Source organism: Grampus griseus (assembly GCF_964374135.1).
Source record: "Grampus griseus genome assembly, chromosome: 11".
In the NCBI taxonomy this organism is placed as follows: Eukaryota; Metazoa; Chordata; class Mammalia; order Artiodactyla; family Delphinidae; genus Grampus; species Grampus griseus.
Genome location: NC_139005.1, coordinates 7,027,293 through 7,046,944, shown reverse-complemented (window position 1 = coordinate 7,046,944; position 19,652 = coordinate 7,027,293). Strand labels below are relative to the sequence as shown.

General features: G+C 43.5%; 1 protein-coding gene across 1 annotated transcript; it reads right to left on the bottom strand.

The window, feature by feature from the left end:
- Positions 1–8,164: 8,164 nt before the first annotated feature.
- On the bottom strand, positions 8,165–16,147 carry APOBEC1 (apolipoprotein B mRNA editing enzyme catalytic subunit 1). Its single transcript, XM_082666283.1, has 5 exons — positions 15,878–16,147; positions 13,256–13,283; positions 11,050–11,447; positions 10,215–10,333; positions 8,165–9,769 (listed from the first exon to the last, which is right to left on the bottom strand). Exons 1-5 carry the CDS (start codon positions 15,891–15,893, stop codon positions 9,623–9,625), a joined length of 708 nt encoding a protein of 235 aa, XP_082522409.1. The 5' UTR covers positions 15,894–16,147; the 3' UTR covers positions 8,165–9,622.
- Between the last annotated feature and the right edge of the window lie 3,505 nt (positions 16,148–19,652).

Sequence of the window (19,652 nt, the reverse complement as noted above, 5' to 3'; positions counted from 1 at the left end):
CAATTGCACAATACAGTATAAACTATAATCACCATGCTGTACCTTATATCCCCAGAATTTGTTCATCTTAAAACTGAAAGTTTGTCCAGGAATTCCCTGGTGGTCCAGTGGTTTGGACCCTGCACTTCCCCTGCAGGGGGCACGAACGCAATTCTTGGTTGGGGAATTAAAATCCCGCACACCCTGTGCCAAAAATAAAAGCATTTATTTGATGAAACATCAAACAAATATTCACCATGTGCTTTATGTCAGTGAATAACACTGTGATTGCACTAATATTTCAGTTGCAAAATAGAAGGACACCTCCATCTTCTGCAACCTCCGTGTTCAATCAGTCACCGTTCTTGGGGACTTCCCTGGTGGCGCAGTGGTTAAGAATCCACCTGCCAATGCAGGGGACACAGGTTCGAGCCCTGGTCTGGGAAGATCCTACATGCCATGGAACAACTAAACCCGTGCGCCACAACTACTGAGCCTGCACTCTAGAGCCCACATGCCATAACTACTGAAGCCCACGTGCTGCAACTACTGAAGCCCGGGCGCTTAGAGCCTGTACTCTGCGATATGAGAAGCCACCGCAATGAGAAGCCCATGCGCTGCAACGAAGCGTGGCTCCCGCTCGCTGCAACTAGAGAAAGCCCGCACGCAGCAATGAAGACTCAATGCAGCCAAAAAAATAAAAATAATTTTAAAATTAAAGAAAAAACAAAAAGGCTTCCCTGATGGCGCAGTGATTAAGAATCCGCCTGCCAATGCAGCAGACACGGGTTTGAGCCCTGTTCCGGGAAGATCCCACATGCCGCGGAGCAACTAAGCTCGTGCGCCACAACTACTCAACCCACGTGCCACAACTACTGAAGCCCACACGCCTAGAGCCCATGCTCTGCAACAAGAGAAGCCACCGCAATGAGAAGGCTGTTCACCTCAACAAAGAGTAGCCCCCGCTCACAGCAACTAGAGAAAGCCCATGCGCAGCAACGAAAACCCAACACAGCCAAAAATAAATAATTAAAAAAAAAAAGAATTCCAACCCAGACCATTTGCATCTGGAGTTTGCACTCTTTATCACTTCACCATAGTTTCTCTTTTGAGACCCTTTCTCCTGGAAGGGCCATCCTTGTCCCTCTGATTTATCTAAAGATTACCTGTGGGTAACATGTGCCATGCTTTTGGCCACTGTCTATATTTGGGGGATTTCCCACCTCAAGTGTGGAAGGCAGGGACTTCCCTGGTGGCACAGTGGTTAAGACTCCCCACTCCCAGTGCAGGGGGTGTGGGGTTCAATCCCTCGATCCCTGGTCAGGGAACTAGATCCCACATGCATGCCACAACTAAGGAGGCAGCGAGCCGCAACTAAGGAGCCCACCTGCCGCAACTAAGGAGCCTGCCTGACACAACTAAGAGCCGGTGCAACCAAATAAATAAATAAATATTAAAGAACCACTCTGCTAAGTCACTCCCAAATTCCTGATGCAGAAACTGTGAGCTAATAAATGTGTCTTGAGTAAGCCACTAGGTTTTGGGGTGATTTGTTATACACCAATAGATAACTAATTCAATAGAGAGAAATAGAAGTTTCTGGCTTCAATCTTCCTTTTCCTTAAGCCATAATCATCCAGATTTTATAGATGTGTAAATTTTTTTTTAATTAATTAATTTATTTATTTATTTTTGGCTGCTTTGGGTCTTTGTTGCCGCGCACAGGCTTGTCTCTGGTTGCTGCGAGCGGGGGCTATTCTTCGTTGCTGTGCGCGGACTTCTCACTGTGGTGGCTTCTCTCATTGCGGAGCACGGGCTCTAGGCGTGCAGGCTTCAGTAGTTGTGGCACACGGGCTCAGTAGTTGTGGCTTACAGGCTCTAGAGCACAGGCTCAGTAATTGTGGCGCACAGGCTTAGTTGCTCTGCAGCATGTGGGACCTTCCTGGACCAGGGCTCGAACCAGCGTCCCTTGCATTGGCAGGCGGATTCTTAACCACTGCACCACAGGGAAGCCCTAGATGTGTAAATTTAAGGCTCAGACAAGTTAATGTACTCATTCAAGTTTACACCGTTTAAATGACAGTGCTGTGAACATTTGGGGGTTTTCTGACATACAGACAGTGTTCTTTGTACTCTCTCATGTTACCTTTAATACCTACAAATAATTTATTTTTTGATAATTGACTGCTATAGATGACAGGTCCTCTATTAGCCACTAACCTAGGCACTGTTGATATAAAGGTGGATGAGGCAAATTAAGTGGATTCAGTATGAAGCACAACTGGGAGATGATGGAATAGTACAGGGATCACTTTGATGAGAGTTGTGGATGTGAGAAGGCTCAGAAGAACAGAAAGTAAAAGCATCAGAAGTATTTTGGCAAGAGAGAAGTTTCAATATTGAGAAAATTTATATCTACCTCAGAGATTAGTCAAGGGTCAAACCAGATTTATCTTTCTTCTAGAAATATAGTGATCATAGGCATTTAGTTATTTAATGTTATCTATTTATTTCAAATTTTAGGTCCTTCCTATATTGTCCCATAATTTTATCGTGTAGTTCTTACGTTGCTTATCATTCACATTTTTATGACTGAACTATACCACCTTCCCAAATCATAAATTTAATAGTCAAATTAGTAAAAACTTTTTTCGCGGGCCTCTCACTGTTGCGGCCTCTCCCGTTGCGGAGCACAGGCTCCGGACGCGCAGGCTCAGCGGCCATGGCTCACGGGCCCAGCCGCTCTGCAGCATGCGGGATCTTCCCGGACCGGGGCACGAACCCGTGTCCCCTGCATCGGCAGGCGGACTCTCAACCACTGCGCCACCAGGGAAGCCCAGTAAAAGCTCTTAAAGCAAGAATAAAATGACAAAAGGTAAGGGATTGGGGTGCCGAGCTTGGAGGAATATGTTCCACATGAGACAAAGCAACAAGTGCAGTATATGAAACTTGGCTCGCAGCCTCCTGAGAACTAAAACAAATGAGTCTTCACATAGCACAGGGAGATCAGCTAGATGCTGTGACCACCTAGAGGGGTGGGATAGGGAGGGTGGGGGGGGAGGGAGACGCAGGAGGGAGGAGATATGGGAACATATGTATATGTATAGCTGATTCACTTTGTTATACAGCAGAGACTAACACACCATTGTAAAGTAATTATACTCCAATAAAGATGTAAAAAAAAAAACCAATTAATGGTTTGTGGGACTTCCCTGGTGGTCCAGTGGTTAAGACTCCACGCTTCCAATGCAGGGGTTGTGGGTCAGGGAACAACCCCGGTTGGGGAACAAAGACTTCACATGCCACATGGCAAAAAAAAAAAAAAAAAAAGAAAGTAATGGTTTGCACTATTCTTCCTGTATAATAAAAGAAAATACATGTGAGAAACTGCATCCTGTCTTTGAAGGGTTTTTTCCCCTAATATCCATTTTTTATAAGAACAGGTAAAGGGTAGCTTTCACAAAAGTTGTTTTTATTTCTTTTTTTGGCCTTGCAGCAAGGCCCCCAGCAGAAAAAAGCACAGAATCCGTAGGGTCCTAACCACTGGACCACCAGGGAATTCCCATCACTGCAGTTTTGTTTGTTTGTTTGTTTGTTTTTACTTTTTCTCCTACTTTTATTACAGTTTCAATTTCACAACAGCTTACCATTTCCCCATACATGCATGACTAGTATTCTTTAAATTCCAATGACAGTTACTATATCATGCCCAAATCACGGGTTAAGAACTGAACTATCATGTCAACATATTTTTAAACATTAAAAATAGAACCCAGGGCTTCCCTGGTGGCGCAGTGGTTGAGAGTCCGCCTGCCCATGCAGGGGATACGGGTTCGTGCCCCGGTCCGGGAAGATCCCGCATGCCGCGGAGCGGCTGGGCCCGTGAGCCATGGCCGCTGAGCCTTCGCGTCCGGAGCCTGTGCTCCACAACGGGATAGGCCACAACAGTGAGAAGACCGCATACCGCAAAAAAAAAAAAAAAAAAAGAGAACCCAGAAAGATCCCAAGTGTATAAATATTGGGGATTTAAAATTTTCAAAGTGAAATTCAATGGGAAGAGGGACAAGATAAAAAAGCCACTGGTATTACTTTATCACAAAGGATTCGGATCTTTCCCTGAATTTTCACAAACACACCATAATCTAGTAATAAAGCACCTCCCCATCCCCAGTTTTGCTTATTTCCCAAACTGAGTTTGGCTGATAGTTTCCCCTCTAATACGGTTATCACTTAAAAAACACAAACATTCAAACTAAAGATGCAGTGGATTACTGACTGTAACCTTAGCAAGCCTACATGGATTGTCTGCTACCAAACATGACAGTAATTTCACAGTGATCACAAAGTCATTAGGTTCTCCTTGTTACACTGACGACGAAAAGTAAAAACTCTTGCTGTTTCTAATTAATACTCATCACAAAGAAAAGATGTGCTTATAAGGCAGGAAGTAACACAAAATTGCTTTAGAATTCATTGCATTTTCACTTTGCTCAAGTTTTCAACTGCAAAACCTCAGTGAAAAACAACGTTGCAAACCCGGAAGAGTACATCTCACCATCTTAAGTGCACTCCAAAATCTCAAGCTTGCTTTAAAAGCCCACAATATGGGTATTTAAAGTCTTTTCGAAGACCTCTCCCAAATACCACACATCTCCAGATGAACCACGTAAGAAGCTTGAAAGCAGTGAAGGATGCTAACCTGCTGATGCAAGTTTCTGACACCAATCTTTCAAGCCACCAATAACCAGGTCTTCAGTTACCTTTTCAGTCTTCCCCATCTTGCAGCAAAGCAGTTTTGCTTTTCCCCCTGCACTTAGCAGAGTTTTAAGCATTTTAGAAAGTTTCCAAGCAACTGTTTTCTGTGCTTACAAGTGATAATTTAACTAGCATTAACAATTTACTATTAACTAGTAATTTCTTTGCGCATGAGCTCTATATAATTCCCCAGAGCTCTGTCTACTGATCTTTTCTCCAGAGAATTCCCTTCAACCCACATTCCCTACCACTCCCACCCTCTACAACCCACACCTAACCACAACCCTCCCCCCTTCTCCCTTTCTTCACGCCCACCCCTCCCACCCCTCCCAGCACCTGCGGCAGGCTTTTCCCTCCCCACCACCCCTCACCTCAGGGTCCTCCCATTTGAACACTAAGATTACTCTCAAATCTGATCAAGTAAAACTGAAGTTAAAAAACACAAAGAGCAAGATGAATCAAAGATCACTACCGGTATCCTGACCGCTCCCTTCTTAGTAGGAATGCCCAAACTAGACCTGCCATTTCTATCACAATTGGGGCGTGACCAACCCGTACCTCCAGCACAGTACAATGACCCCCTCAATTTGCCAGTTGGCTCATTTAAGTATTTGCCTAAGGCATTCAATCTTGAACACTTTCCCAACACACAGATTATATCATCACACTAAGAATTCCTCCGACCAATGCGCAGGAAGGCGGGCGGGTAGATGAGAGGGGCACGGGGATGCATCTGCGAGCTCCGTCTACAAGGCAGCACTCTGTGTTGTGGCATCGCGTTAAAATGTTCTACAGCTGACGAGTCCTCTGGGAGCAAGGTGCGTGGCACAGAACTAGTACAACAGGAGGCTGAATTGAGAAGATGCGCATCTGAAAACCTCCACCCCGGAACAGGAGAGGCGCCTGCTGGCATTCACGTGCCCAGAGATCGCTGCTCCCGGATTACACACTCAAAGCAACGCATCTGCTGAAGGCCCCGGATGCATGTGCTTTGGACTTTTAAAGATTGCCCCCTCATAAGCTCATCTGAAAACCTTAAAGGGTGGTCTCCTGAATGAATACAGGGCTTCCTGAGCAAGGCCTGGAAACAGGACATTGGAGAACTCCTCCTCCTAAGCCTCTGGAAATTCAATCTGTAGACATCAATTTAGGCGGGCTCTCTCCTCCTCCAGGGTCTCCCCTCCTGCACGGCTACGACTCACACTGGCCAGGGGCTCCATTTCTCCTGGTGCCACCGGCTTGCCATGATGAACACTGCAGTAACAAACCACGGTCTATGAAGCATTTCTGTAGCTTTCAGCTGGTACCATCGCTGTGGGCCCACCCAAGGGTGTACCTTCCATCCCCACCCTCTCCACCGGCAAGCAAAACCAACCCGCCCACCCAGAGTCTCCGCTGGGGACGCCTCTCCTCCTTCGGGGTTACCGACAATACCGACTCCGGCAGGGACTCCAGCAACTTTCCCGGCTTACCAGATTACCAGAAGCAACGTTTTAAGTGAAGGGGTAACCTCGATAGAATTAAGAGGGAGGAGGAAGGGCAGAGTGAGGTCACAGAAGAGGTAAGCATGGAACCTAGAGGAAAAGTCCAAAGGGGTGCACTGCCACCGCCCTGGGCCAGAACTGTCAGCCCCGCGAAGCTAAGTTCAGTTTCCACAACACCAGGCCTCATCCCCAGGCGGGTTCACAACCCTCTGTACAGGAGCGGCGCCCTCCTAGAGGTCAGGCCCCCCTTCTCCAGCAGGCAGCTGCGACAGCCAGGCCTGGGGTGTTCTCCTCCCCCACGGGTTACTGTGGACACTTCCGACGCAGCTCTTCCCAGCACAGTTCCCCCAACATCTAGTCTCCCCTTCAACCTTCCTTCTCCTGGCACCCCCCACCCCCCCAGCCCCATCTAACTCTGCCATCTCCCCCACCTGTCCCCTGAGACCCTAAACTGGCCACCTCCTCCCCCAAAACTAAGCCCAGGGCCCTCGCCCTCCCTGTCGCTAACTCCTCCACAGCAGTTTTTAAATATGCATAGACAGTCTTCACACAGACATCTAATAAGGTGGCAGCCCCACTTATGCCTCCCAGAGAAGACCGCCTTATCCCCACGCCACCCCAGGAAGGCAAGCCAGGCGAGCGACTGAGCAGCCTGAGCCCATTCTGAAAAGCGGTCATGTTTTGGTTACCAGCATATCCTGAATGCCAAGGAAAGGAAACAAAAACCACAGCACACTGCCTTTTAGTTTCATTTCTGCCGTGGTACTGCCTCTCTGACCCTGGCCACAAAGTTTCTGTTTCCTAGTTTCCTCCTTGTACAGACACGTCATGTGTTCAACCAAACCCCATTTCCTCTCCTTCCAGGGCACGTGGCTGGACTGTGTTTTGTTGCCTCCCTTAAAGCTGGGTGGGGTCACTGGTCTGATTTTGGCTTAGAGGAATCAGGTCAGAAGTGACGTTTGCCATTTCTAGTCCTGATTCTAAAAAACACCCTTTCACACTGCTTTAATGCTTTCCTTCTCTGTGCGCCTCTGTCTCTCTCTCTCTCCTGTGGGCCAGCTGAGTGTAGAGAATTCAGCAGAGGACTTCAAGGCCATAGGAGATGGTGGAGTCACCAGATGGTAGAAAAGGAGGTCCCTGAGTAACCACAGAGAGCAAAAACGTTCCACCCAAATGACATTAGCCTTGCAACGGGAGCGAGAAATAACCCTTTTCTGTATTTAGATGCTACTTTGTCCTTTGTTTCCCTTTAGCATCTTCTGAGAAATTGGCTCCATGGAATTATTTGTCCTGAAGTCACAGCAAATGTCCCTACAGGTCAAACCCAAAGATGGCCTCCAGTGATTCTCATCTCCTGGGATTCAAGTCCTTGTGTGGTTCCCCCCACTCAACATTGAATTGTAGCTGGCCAGTGTGACCCAAGAACACTGCAGAAGAAATAGTGTATGATTCCAAGACATGGCAAATTGTGCCCTGGTCTGTCTTAGGCCACTTGCTCTGTAGGAAGCCAGCCACAAAGTCATGAGGACTTTTAAGCATCCCTGTGCAGAGGCCTACATGATGAAAAACTGAGACTTCCCACCATCCACGGGTGCCCGCTCGCAGCCGCGTGTGTATGCCACCTGGGAAGCACATTCTGTAGCCTCTGTCAAGGCTGGAGATGACTGCAATCCTGGCTGACAGCTTGGCAGCAACCTCCTGAGATATCCTGAGACACGAACACACTAAGGGACTCCTGAATTCCTGAGCCAGAGAAACTGTGACATAGTAAATATTTATTGTTGTTTTCAGCCTGCAAAGTAGCGGGGTAATTTGTGATACAGCAGTAGATAATGCTATCCGTGATACTGTTATTTGTGAAAATTTCTATATTCTTTTGTTTTAATCTCTTTTCCCCCCAGTATTATTGAATATAATTAAGACATAACATTGTGTAAGTCTTTTTCTTAATTAATTAATTTATTTATTTGTTATTATTTTGGGCTGTGTTGGGTCTTCGCTGTGATGCGTGGGCTTCTCATCGTCGTGGCTTCTCTTGTTGCAGAGCACGGGCTCTAGGTGCGCGGGCTTCAGTAGTTGTGACCCATGGGCTTAGTTGCTCCACAGCATGTGGAATCTTCCCCGACCAGGGATCAAAACTGTGTCCCCTGCATTGGCAGGTGGATTCTTAACCACTGTGCCACCAGGGAAGCCCCACTAAGTTAAGGTGTACAACGTAATGATTTGATATATGTATATATTGCAAAATGATTACTACAATAAGGTAAGTTAACACATTCATCACCGCACAGACTTACACCTCTTTGTGTATGGCAAGAACATTTAAGATCTACTCTTAGAAAATTTCAATTGCACAATACAGTATAAACTATAATCACCACGCTGTACCTTATATCCCCAGAATTTGTTCATCTTAAAACTGAAAGTTTGTCCAGGAATTCCCTGGCGGTCCAGTGGTTAGGACTCTGCGCTCTCACTGCCGAGTGCTGGGTTTAATCCTTAGTTGGAGAACTAAGATCCCACAAGCCGCATGGTGTAGTCAAAAAAACCCAAAAAACAACACTGAAAGTTTCTACCCTCTGACCACTTTCACTCCTGTCCCTGGCAACCACTAATTTTGTCTCTTTCCATGAGGTCAGATTTTTTTTTTTTTTGAGGTCAGATTTTTTTAAGAGTCCACATATTAGTGAGATCATATAGTATTTGTCTGTCTCTGACTTATTTCAAAGAGCAAAATGCCTTCAAGTTTCTTCTATGTTGTTGCAAAGGGCAGGATTTTCTTCCTTTTTATGGCTATATAATATTCCATTGTGTGTGTATATATGTATATATACCACATCTTCTTTATCCATTCATCTGTTGGTGGATACTTAGATTGTTTTCAGGTCTTGGCTATTGTAAATAATGCTACAATGAACACAGAAGTGCAGATATTTCTTTGAGAAAATGATTTCATTTCCTTCAGATACATAAGGATTGCTTTGGCTATTCAGGGTCTTCTGTTGCTCCATATGAAATTTAGGATTTTTCTTTCATTTCTGTAAAAAATACCATTGGAATCTTGATAGGGACTGCATTGAATTTATAGATGGCTTTGTATAGTAGGGACATTTTAACAATATTATTTCTTCCATCCACGACCATCGGATGTCTTTCCATTTATTTGTGTCTTCTTCAATCTCTCTTGTAGATTTCAGTGTACAGATCTTTCACCTCCTCGGTCAAATTAATTCCGAAGTATTTTATCATTTTTCATTGCTACTATAAATGGGATTTTTTTTTTAAATTTCTTTTCCAGATAACATGTTGTTAGTGTCTAGAAATGCAAACGTAAAATTTCTCGATTCTAATGGTACTCTTTAGTGGGCCATCAGTTCCTGTTCATGAAACAGTATATACTCTATTCATCTCCAAGTCAAAGGAAGTTGTATCAACCCTGTATGTAAAAGGATATGGGGTGGAATCATTTGGTAATGGCAATTTTGAGGAATAAGTCTGAACAAGGTCCGCTGATTCTGACATCTTGAAATATTTAAACAGGGAGGGAGACCCTGAAATAAAAAAGAAGTTAGGGTGATATTTCACAAACATTTCAAAACATCATTTGAAAGACCACTGAACTACTTGCAAGAGAATACAAGTGGGACACATACATTCCTTCAGTAAGATGACACACACCAATAAGGGAAGGAAGAATTGTGCAATCTGGTGTGACAAGTATGTGCTGTAACAACAACAGTAATGATGATGATGAAATCTAACTCCTATGGAGTCCACATATATCTTAGACCAGTTTATCCGTTCCTTTCTCCCACTTATTTCCCACAAAGAGATTGTCTTGTTCTCACATTTTTAAAGATGTCAGGTAAATAACTAAATGTCAATATAAATGGCAAAGTGATGGTGAGAAGAGTATGTGTCAACGTAATCAGGAGAGAAGTCTGAAGACGGATGCCTCTTTTTGCATCAGAATCATTTTCCCTTATAGTAACTTACTAGAATTATGCAGTGGAGTTCCAGTGCATACAGCTTCATAAACAGAGGGTGGTATCTTGGCCAGTGAGCTTCTTTCCCAGGTGGGTAGTTGACAAAATACCTCCAGCAGTAATCATACTCTAAGGAAACACAAATCTTGGTTCAGTCAACACATACAACAGAAAGTTAAAGAGAGCCCAATTTAAAAATAATAATAATTATAATAATAATTATTATTGTTATTAAATAATAATACTATGGGGCTTCCCTGGTGGCGCCATGGTTAAGAATCCTCCTGCCAATGCGGGTTCAAGCCCTGGTCCGGGAAGATCCCACATGTCGTGGAGCAACTAAGCCCGTGCGCCACAACTACTGAGCCTGCGCTCTAGAGCTCGTGCTCTGCAACAAGAGAAGCCACCGCAATGAGAAGCCCACGCACCACAATGAAGAGTAGCCCCCGTTCGCCGCAGCTAGAGTAAGCCCGCACACAGCAACGAGGACCCACTACAGCCAAAAATAAATAAATAAATTTATTTTTTAAAAAATACAATAGATATAAAAATCTCTCTGGCCTATTTATTGCTGGAGAAGGCTAGACTCTTCCAGAATCCCTTAAAGGAACTCAGCAATTCATTTGAAGATGGCACAGAGGCCATAGCGACAGGAGTGGGGAAAGGAGTCATATCTTTGGTGCTTTCCTTGCTATGAATTTCAGACCTGGTCCTTTCTCCTGTTATTTTGGACTTTTAACTTCTGAGACTTCTGGTCTGGGGTAATCAGTCTCCTGGCCTAGAAACATATCACCACCACCACAGTCTCTAAGAAACACTTAAGATTCCTGGTTTATTGTTTTCACCTGTGGGTCCCATAATCTGGATAGTCACACCACTGTGAGTCAGGTCTCTGAGTCCTTGCCGGTTTCGCGGATCCATGTGCTGGAAAAGCCGTGCTACGTAAATAAGCAGGGTCACTCTAGGATGCTGATTCAAAAATTCCCGAATAGCCTTGGAGCATTCCCAGCAGGGACTCCAGGACAAGAACCAGATGATGCAGCAACTGACGGATCGGTGAAAATGTCTTTCTGAAGTAATTTGTTCTATAAAATTGCGTTCAACGTGCTTGGTGGTGTTTTTGCCCGAGTGTCGCCAGATGCGCTGGCTCTTGCCCCACTTGATTTCATAGAGCAGACGGGTCTCTTTACAGAGTTCTTGGGGGTCAAAGGAGACTTCAAATTCCCAGGGTTCAATTCTTCTCCTGAAATATAAAAAATCACTCGTGTTGTTATGTCATCATTTGAGGGACCCTAGAAATAATTTCATCTTCTCCTTCTGGATCAGGCAGATCTAAAACATGACATCTCATGGACTTCCCTGGTGGTCCAGTAGGTAAGACTCCGTGCTCCCAATGTAGGGGGCCGGGGTTCGATCCCTGGTCAGGGAACTAGATCCCGCATGCATGCCGAAACTAAGAGCCCACATGCCCCCACTAAAGATCCCGCGGGCCGCAACTAAGACCCTTCACGGCCTAAATAAATAAATATTTAAAACATGACATCTCAGGAAACTTTTTTTTTTCTATTCTGTATCTCAAAGTTATCTGGGGAGGTCCGTTTGGATTATTAAATTTTCTCTCACAAACATAGTGAAGAGATTTTTCCCAGCTCATGTTATTTGGTTACCACTCTCTATACCATTGCTTGGTGGTCTTGAATTCAGGTATAAGTGTGTCCTTGTTCCTCTTTTAAACGTTTCTCATTATATTCTAATCTTATTTTATCTTTTTCTTTATTTATTTTTGGCCATGCTGTGCGGATTGCAGGATCTTATTTCCCCAACCAGGGATTGAACCCATGCTCTCGGCAGTGAAACTGCCCAGTCCAAACCCCTGGACCACCAGGGAATTCCCTCTAATCTCTCTATCTCACACTTAGAGGTGACCTGTCCCACTCATTAATCTTCACTATTCCTCAGGGGACTCTAGCTAGAGTTTTTTCAGGTGTGGAAGTCTCAAATTGCCAAGAGGATTCTATTCCCAACTCTGAGAAGAGACTAATTTAACCTCAGGCTTCATCCACATTCAATTCTGCACACTATTTCCTCGAAAGAAATAAATTCAAATTTCTCTCAAGGGCATCTTTGGATAACCACCCTCATTGTGGGTCAAAGCTGTGACTCAGAATTATTCTGAGGACTCTTCCTTGCAATATGGTTGAGTCATAAGTTTATTACATCATCATATTTTCCACTCATTCCTAAAGAATCACTTCATTTATTATGTAAATCAATCCTTCCACCCACCCATCACGAGATAATATGCTCCCTGACAAAAGTCTCCCTGTTATAAAAATAGGTCTAGGTGCCAGGGAGGCAAGACCCAGCCTCCCCAGATGCCTTTACTTGTTTTTGTTTTTTTTTGAAAACTGTGCAAAATGTTCATTTATTATGTCCATCATTCTACAAACATTTATTGAGAATCTAGTATGTGATCTGCTATGTGTTCTAAAACCTGGGGATACAGCCATGAACAAAATAAAACCAATCTCTGCTCTCCTGGAACTTCAGAAAAAGAAAAAAAATAGGTGTAGGGAATTCCCTGGTGGTCCAGTAGTTAGGACTCCACGCTTCCACTACTAGGGAGCTGGGTTCAATCTCTGGTCGGGGGACTTAGATCCCCACAAGCCAGGTGATGTGGCCAAAAAAAAAAAAAGTCTAGAAAATGGGCATAGAGTATGGAATAAGAGGATGAAATCAAAGTGACAAATGAGTTCCCTGGACTTTTCACTAATGACTATGAAAACCTGTGATTTAAAGAGAGAAGAACAATAGTAAGACGATAACAGAACAAAGCTGGAAGGTAATTTTTTTCAACAGAAACCAAAAGCCATAGGAGCAAAGATACAGAAAGCAATAATAATCATAGAGGATAGAGAGAGAAAAAGCAAAAGAAAAAATGGGAGCGTGGAATAAGTAAGGAACAATAAGGAAAGCTATAGTCCTCCATCTCTTAAATATCCATCTATTCTTGGTTGAATTAAATGTGCACTATGATAGTATAATTCTTACCTCAAGGTAGCATCTCCAGTTGAAGGACCTGTTGACCAACAGATGATCATGTCAGATAACACCCATATACAAATTGAATTACTAAGAAAAAACGCTCTATTCTTCAAACCCACAAACCATATCAGAAAATGCAGTTAGGGCTTCCCTGGTGGCGCAGTGGTTGAGAGTCCGCCTGCCAATGCAGGGGACACGGGTTCGTGCCCCGGTCTGGGAAGATCCCACGTGCCGCGGAGCGGCTGGGCCCGTGAGCCATGGCCGCTGGGCCTGCGCGTCCGGAGCCTGTGCTCCGCAACGGGAGAGGCCACAGCAGTGAGGGGCCCGCGTACAGAAAAAAAAAAAAAAAAAAAGATGATATATAAGCCATCTTAATTCTAACCAAAGTCCTTGAGTCACATTTTGGTGAATTGCTCTGTGTAATTTTGTCTTTTTTTTTTTGCTAATCTGTCTTTTGTCGGTTTAATTTTTTTTTTTTGTCGGTTTAATTTGCAGTGCTCCCTCCCAGAACAAAATCTAAGAGGGTAGAGGAAAAGATTTTCTTCCTAAACAATGTGTGCGCATGTGTGCGCGCGTGTGTGTGCGTGTGTGTGCGCGCGTGTGTGTGTGTGCGTGTGTGCGTGCGTGCGTGTGTATGCGCGTGTGTGTGCGTGTGTGTCTGTTTGTGCATTTGTACTCAATGGAGAGACACTGTGTATGGCACACTTTCCTGTAGGTGGAAAATGGTTCTAGCTCGTGTGTGAGACCGAAAAGATAAATCAGCAAGATATATAGGAAAGAGGACAGAGTCAGTAAATACTATTCTAAGTGTAACATGAAGAATAAACTTCTCATCCTTAGAAGAATATGCAGGGAATCTGACATGAGATGGAGGAGAAAGCGGATGGCTAACACCTTGGAATGGGCACTTCTCAGACCTTACTTCAGATTGGGGCCTTTGGGACTTCCCTGGCGGTCCAGTGGTTAAGACTTTGCCTTCCAATGCAGGGGGTGAGAGTTCTATCCCTGGTCAGGGAGCTAAGATCCCACATGCCTTGCGGCCAAAAAAAAACAAAACATAAAACAGAAGCAATATTGTAACAAATTCAATAAAGACTTTAGAAATGGTCCCCATCAAGGTACTTCCCTGGTGGCGCAGTGGTCAAGAATCCACCTGCCAAGGCAGGGGACACGGGTTCGAGCCCTGGTCCAGGAAGATCCCACATGCCGCGGAGCAAATAAGCCCGTGCGCCACAACTACTGAAGCCCGCGCGCCTAGAGCCCGTGAGCCACAACTACTGAGCCCGTGTTTCACAACTACTGAAGCCTGCGTACCTAGAGCCCGTGCTCCGCAACAAGAGAAGCCACTGCAATGAGAAGCCCGCACACCGCAACGAAGAGTAGCCCCTGCTCGCAGCAACTAGAGAAAGCCTGCGCACAGCAACAAAAACCCAACGCAGTCAAAAATAAATAAGTAAATAAACAAAACAAAACAAAACAAAACAAAAAACCAAATTGGGGCCTTTGAACCAGCTGGTCTACTCAGCGAGGGCCTTGTAGAAACAGAGGCCATACCTCTATGAGGAGGTGAACCAGCAGTGAGAACTTCAGAAAGAGAGATTGAGATACATTCTCAGCATCTACACATGTGGTGCCAGGCAAGAACACTAGGTACATGACTAGGGGTGGTTTGAGGGATAAAACATACCACCTTCAAGGGAAATTACCCAGATATTTCAATTAAATAAAGACTTTACACTTTTTCCCAAAATACCAGTCACAAGAGAATTTTAATAGAGGGAAAATATAATGGAGAAAAAATATTGTTTCTTGAAACCTAAGACTGACACCTGCATTTTGTCTTATCACATGATGCCCACACTCTTGCAATAGTCTTTTCACTGGCCTCCTTTCTTCCTGTCTTTTCTGATTTCAGTCAAGGAGGCATCAGAATGAGAAGCCTGTGCACTGTAACGAAGACCCAATGCAGCCAAAAATAAATAAATTTATTAAAAACAAACAAACAAATTTGCTTTCTAATCTCACTGCAGATTGTTTCCAAAAACTCGTCTCTATCTTAACCAACTTATTCTTTATATTCCACACACAATCGTTGTAAATTCTCTTAAACTCTCAGTGTCAATCAACCTGGAATCTCCTCCTCTTTGCCAATTCAAATTCTGCCCTTTCAGGATCCAGTTCAAATCCCACCTCATCTGAAAATCATCACCTTCCACAACCTGAGTGTTTTTCCTCTCCCACGAATTTTTCTAACATTAAGTAACGGAACCTTAAATTATCCATTAACTTGCCCTTGTGCTATCACTTCTGCTGTTATTTTAAACTTTTATTTAACAGTTGTATTTCTTTTACTTAATTTTTTATTATGGTGAAACAAGCATTGCTTTAGTGCCATCTGATCAAAATCATTTTTGGATGTGAACAGTTGGTATTAATAATAATGACAACAACAATAATAATAAATCCTGTTTAAGAATATTAACAAATAGGAAAGTTGGAAAATGTCCAAGGATACAAACAGAAGCAGGACACATATACACACACACACACACACACACACGCAAGCACACACACAGAGTTTTCGCATTTTTCAAGAACATGTAGCTTTCAGGCCCCCGTCCATTTTACCTCTGTCAGAAGCCATGCTGCTCTGTCACTGGACTTTTTCCCCTGGAGCTATATATTGTGCTGCCAGCAACCTGCCTCACACTGTTTCTGCGGGTGTGACCACTGCCACCTGTTTGGGCAGAGGATGACTCATTCCTGTGTCTCAGGCCGATACTGGGTATCTAGACTGCACAGACAGGTAGCAGGTGAAGAGGGAAGTTGCTGGAGGTTGACGAAAGCCTACGACGCAGATAGTTAATTCTGTAGCATAATTCATTGAGAACATCCAAATTTCAAAGTTCTTGCGTGATAACTCAGAATGTAGGAACATTTCCCTTAAAAGTTAAAGCAAGACTGACGCATCATTCTTTACTGGAAAAAAAAGAGGAAGAAGAAAGGGAAGAGAGAACTGGCCTGTTTCCGTGACGTGAATGTTTTCATTGTTGCCTGGTGAAGACAGTGAGGCCTCGCCCTTTAGCTGTTATTTATTTCTAACTTCCCCTTATTTTGCTCTTCACCCTAGATTCTGTTGGAAAGGGGAGGGGCGCTATTAGAAGCGAAAGCAAAAGGACTTTGGTCTCTGAGTCACGTAATTAGAGTACAAGTTTCAGGTGATTTCTCTTGCTTCTTGAAGCTAAGGTTAACGTTAAGCCCAGTCCACTTCCGCTTTTTTTCTTCCTTGAGAAAATGAATACTATACTCCCTATTGCCATTGTCTCCTGTTGCCTGAACCCTGAGTCAATCTCCTCTGGGTTTGAGCACACACACTCCCAGAACTGAGGTCACTCTCAAGACCTAAGTCTCCCTCTAGGGTCTCAAATCTAGAGCCCCTGAACTTTGAGTCTCAAATTCAACGAACCCTACACCTGATCCCTAAATATAAGACTTTCCTTAATCATGAAATGAAGCTGGAGCCTGGACAAGATGAAGCAGTTGTTGGGAGTGGCAGGTGATACTTTTGAAGAAGGGACAGAAGTGCCTCATCATAAGTAAAGGTCCTTCAGGGACTTCCCTGGTGGCATAGTGGTTAAGAATCCGCCTACCAATTCAGGGGACATGGATTCGAGCCCTGGTCCAGGAAGATCCCACATGCCGCGGAGCAACTAAGCCTGTGCGCCACAACTGCTGCGCCACAGCTACTGAAGCCCGTGTGCCTAGAGCCTGTGCTCTGCAACAAGAGAAGCCACCGCAATGAGAAGCCCACGCACCGCAACGAAGAGTAGCCCCTGCTCGCAGCAACTAGAGAAAGCCCGCGCGCAGCAACGAAGACCCAACGCAGCCAAAAATAAATAGATAGACAAATTTATTTTTTTAAAAAAAAAGGTCCTTCAGAAGACAAGTGTTTCAGTGAGGCATGTGTGGTGGGTAGAATAATGGCCCCCCCAAAGGTGTCCACCTTCTAACCCCTGGAACCTATAAATATGTTACCTTACAATAGCATAATGGACTGTGCAGATGTGATAGATGTGATTAAGTTAAGAATCTTGAGGTGAGAAGATTATCCTGGATCATCTGGCTGGTCTCAATCTAGTCTCAAAGAGCCTTATAAAAGGGAGGCAGAGGCAGAGTCAGAAAAGGACATGTGAAAAAGATGTGTCGGGGTGGGGGGGAGAAAAAAAAAAAGAGAAGATGTATGATGTGGTTATTGGCTGAGGAGGGCCGTGAGTCGAGGAATGAGGACAGCCTCTAAAAGCTGGACAAGGCAAGGAAATGATTCTTCCCTAGAGTCTCCTAGAAGAATGGTGCCCTTTTGACACCTTGATTTTAGCCCAGTGATACGCTATTTTGTGCTTCTGATTTCCAGAGCTGTGAGATAGATACGTTACATTGTTTTACACCGCTAAGTTTGTGGTCATTTGTTACAGCAGCAATAGGAAACTAATACAGCAAGACAGACTCAGGAGAGGCACATATGTAACAAGTAAGGCGGTATATAATTTGAGTTAGTTTCTACTAGAACTCCTACTGAATGCTTGATCCATCTTCTGTATTATTTTAGGAAATTCAGAACTAACACATGTGATAGACTGTCATGCATTCATCATGTGTAAGAGAGGTCAAAGATAATCAACTATAAAATGTTACTATTCAGTTTAGATCTCTGTCCTGTTCCTGTTATGCATTTTTTTAAATGCATACATATACCTTTGTATCCGCTCCACAATCAAGATATTTAAGCTTCTCATCACCCAGAAAATTCCCCTGTGTCTGTTTGCAGTCATTCCTCCAACTCCCAGTCCTATAGGCAACCACTGATATTTCTGTCACTAAAGATTAGTTTAGACTGTTCTACATATCATACAAATGGAATCATATAATGTGTAAGCTTTTATGTTTGCTTTTGTGAAATAAAATTCATATTTATGATGAGACAAGAAAAATTTAAACATAAAATTTCTTCTCTGCCCTTTGGCCTTCCCTCTTGCCCCACTGTGCATTGTGTATCCACATTATGCATTGACCAAACCTCCCCCGTCAGCAGCTCAACCATAGACAGCAACATTCTCCTAGCAACAACAAGACATCTCCTTAAAAGTAAACATTCCTTCTTGATGTGTAAAGGATCACAAGACCCACGACAATGGTGCTTAAATCTGGATTAGGTAAACTGTCAATACCTCATTTAATGTACAGTCTTCTGTCTCAAAAAGGTTACATAAACTGGATTTTGACTTCTTCTTTTTTTTTTTTTTCTAGTGTGGAGTAGCCAGTGAGATCTTAATTCCCCGGCCTGGGATAGAACCCATGCCCCTCAAACCCATGCCCCACCCCTCTCAGTGGAAGCACGGAGGGTTAACCACTGAACTGCCAGGGAAATCCCACACTGTGTCTTGACTTCTAAGGGGTGGAAGTTCTCAGAGCTTTCTGAGATGCTCTTCTGGGTTAAAATCCTCGAATTTACCTCAAATAAAATTTTGCAATTCTTAGATTGACTGATAAATTTTTCATTGACACTTTTTTTGCTCAGCTATCCTGTGAAATTAATCTACATGATTAAGTGTATCAGTAGTTCATTTCTTTCTGTTGCTGAGTGGAATTCCATCATATGGGTATGCTACAATTTGTTTATTCATTTATCCTTTGGTGGACTTAGGGTTATTTTCCAATTTTAGGCTATTGTGAATAAAGATGATACGAACATTTGTGTACAACTCTTTGTGTAGGAGTTTCTTTTTTCTTCTCTTGATCAAAGAACCTGGGAGTAGAATTGCTAGATCAAATAGGTAAGTGTGTATTTAACTTTTAAGAAAATGCTGGACAGTTATAACAGTTTACATTCCGACCAGGAGGAAATGGGTGTTCCAGTTGCTTGATATCCTTACCAACACTTGGTAATGTCAGCCCTTCTAGTTGCAGTAATTTCTGTGGGTATGTGGATTTTAGTTTGCATTTTCCTGATGATTAATGATGTTGAGCATCTTTTCATGTGCTTGTTAGTTATTTATATATCTTCTTTTCTCAAGCCTGTTTGAGTATCCTGTCCATTTTTTAATTTTATTTTTGTCTCCTTACTGAGTTGTAAGAATTCATTATATATTGTGGATACCATTCCTTTGTCATATCTTTATATATATTTTACTAAGTTTCTGGCTTGACTCTTCATTTCCTTAATGGTGTCTTTTGAGGAACAGATATTCTCAATTTTTATGAAGTTCAATTTATCAGTTTTCTTTTTATGGTTAGTGCTTCTTAGATCTTGTCTACAAAATCATAGACAAAGGACACGAAGATATTCTCCTATATTTTCTTCTAGTACTCATAGTTTTGGTTTTAGCTTTTACATTAGGTCTGCAAT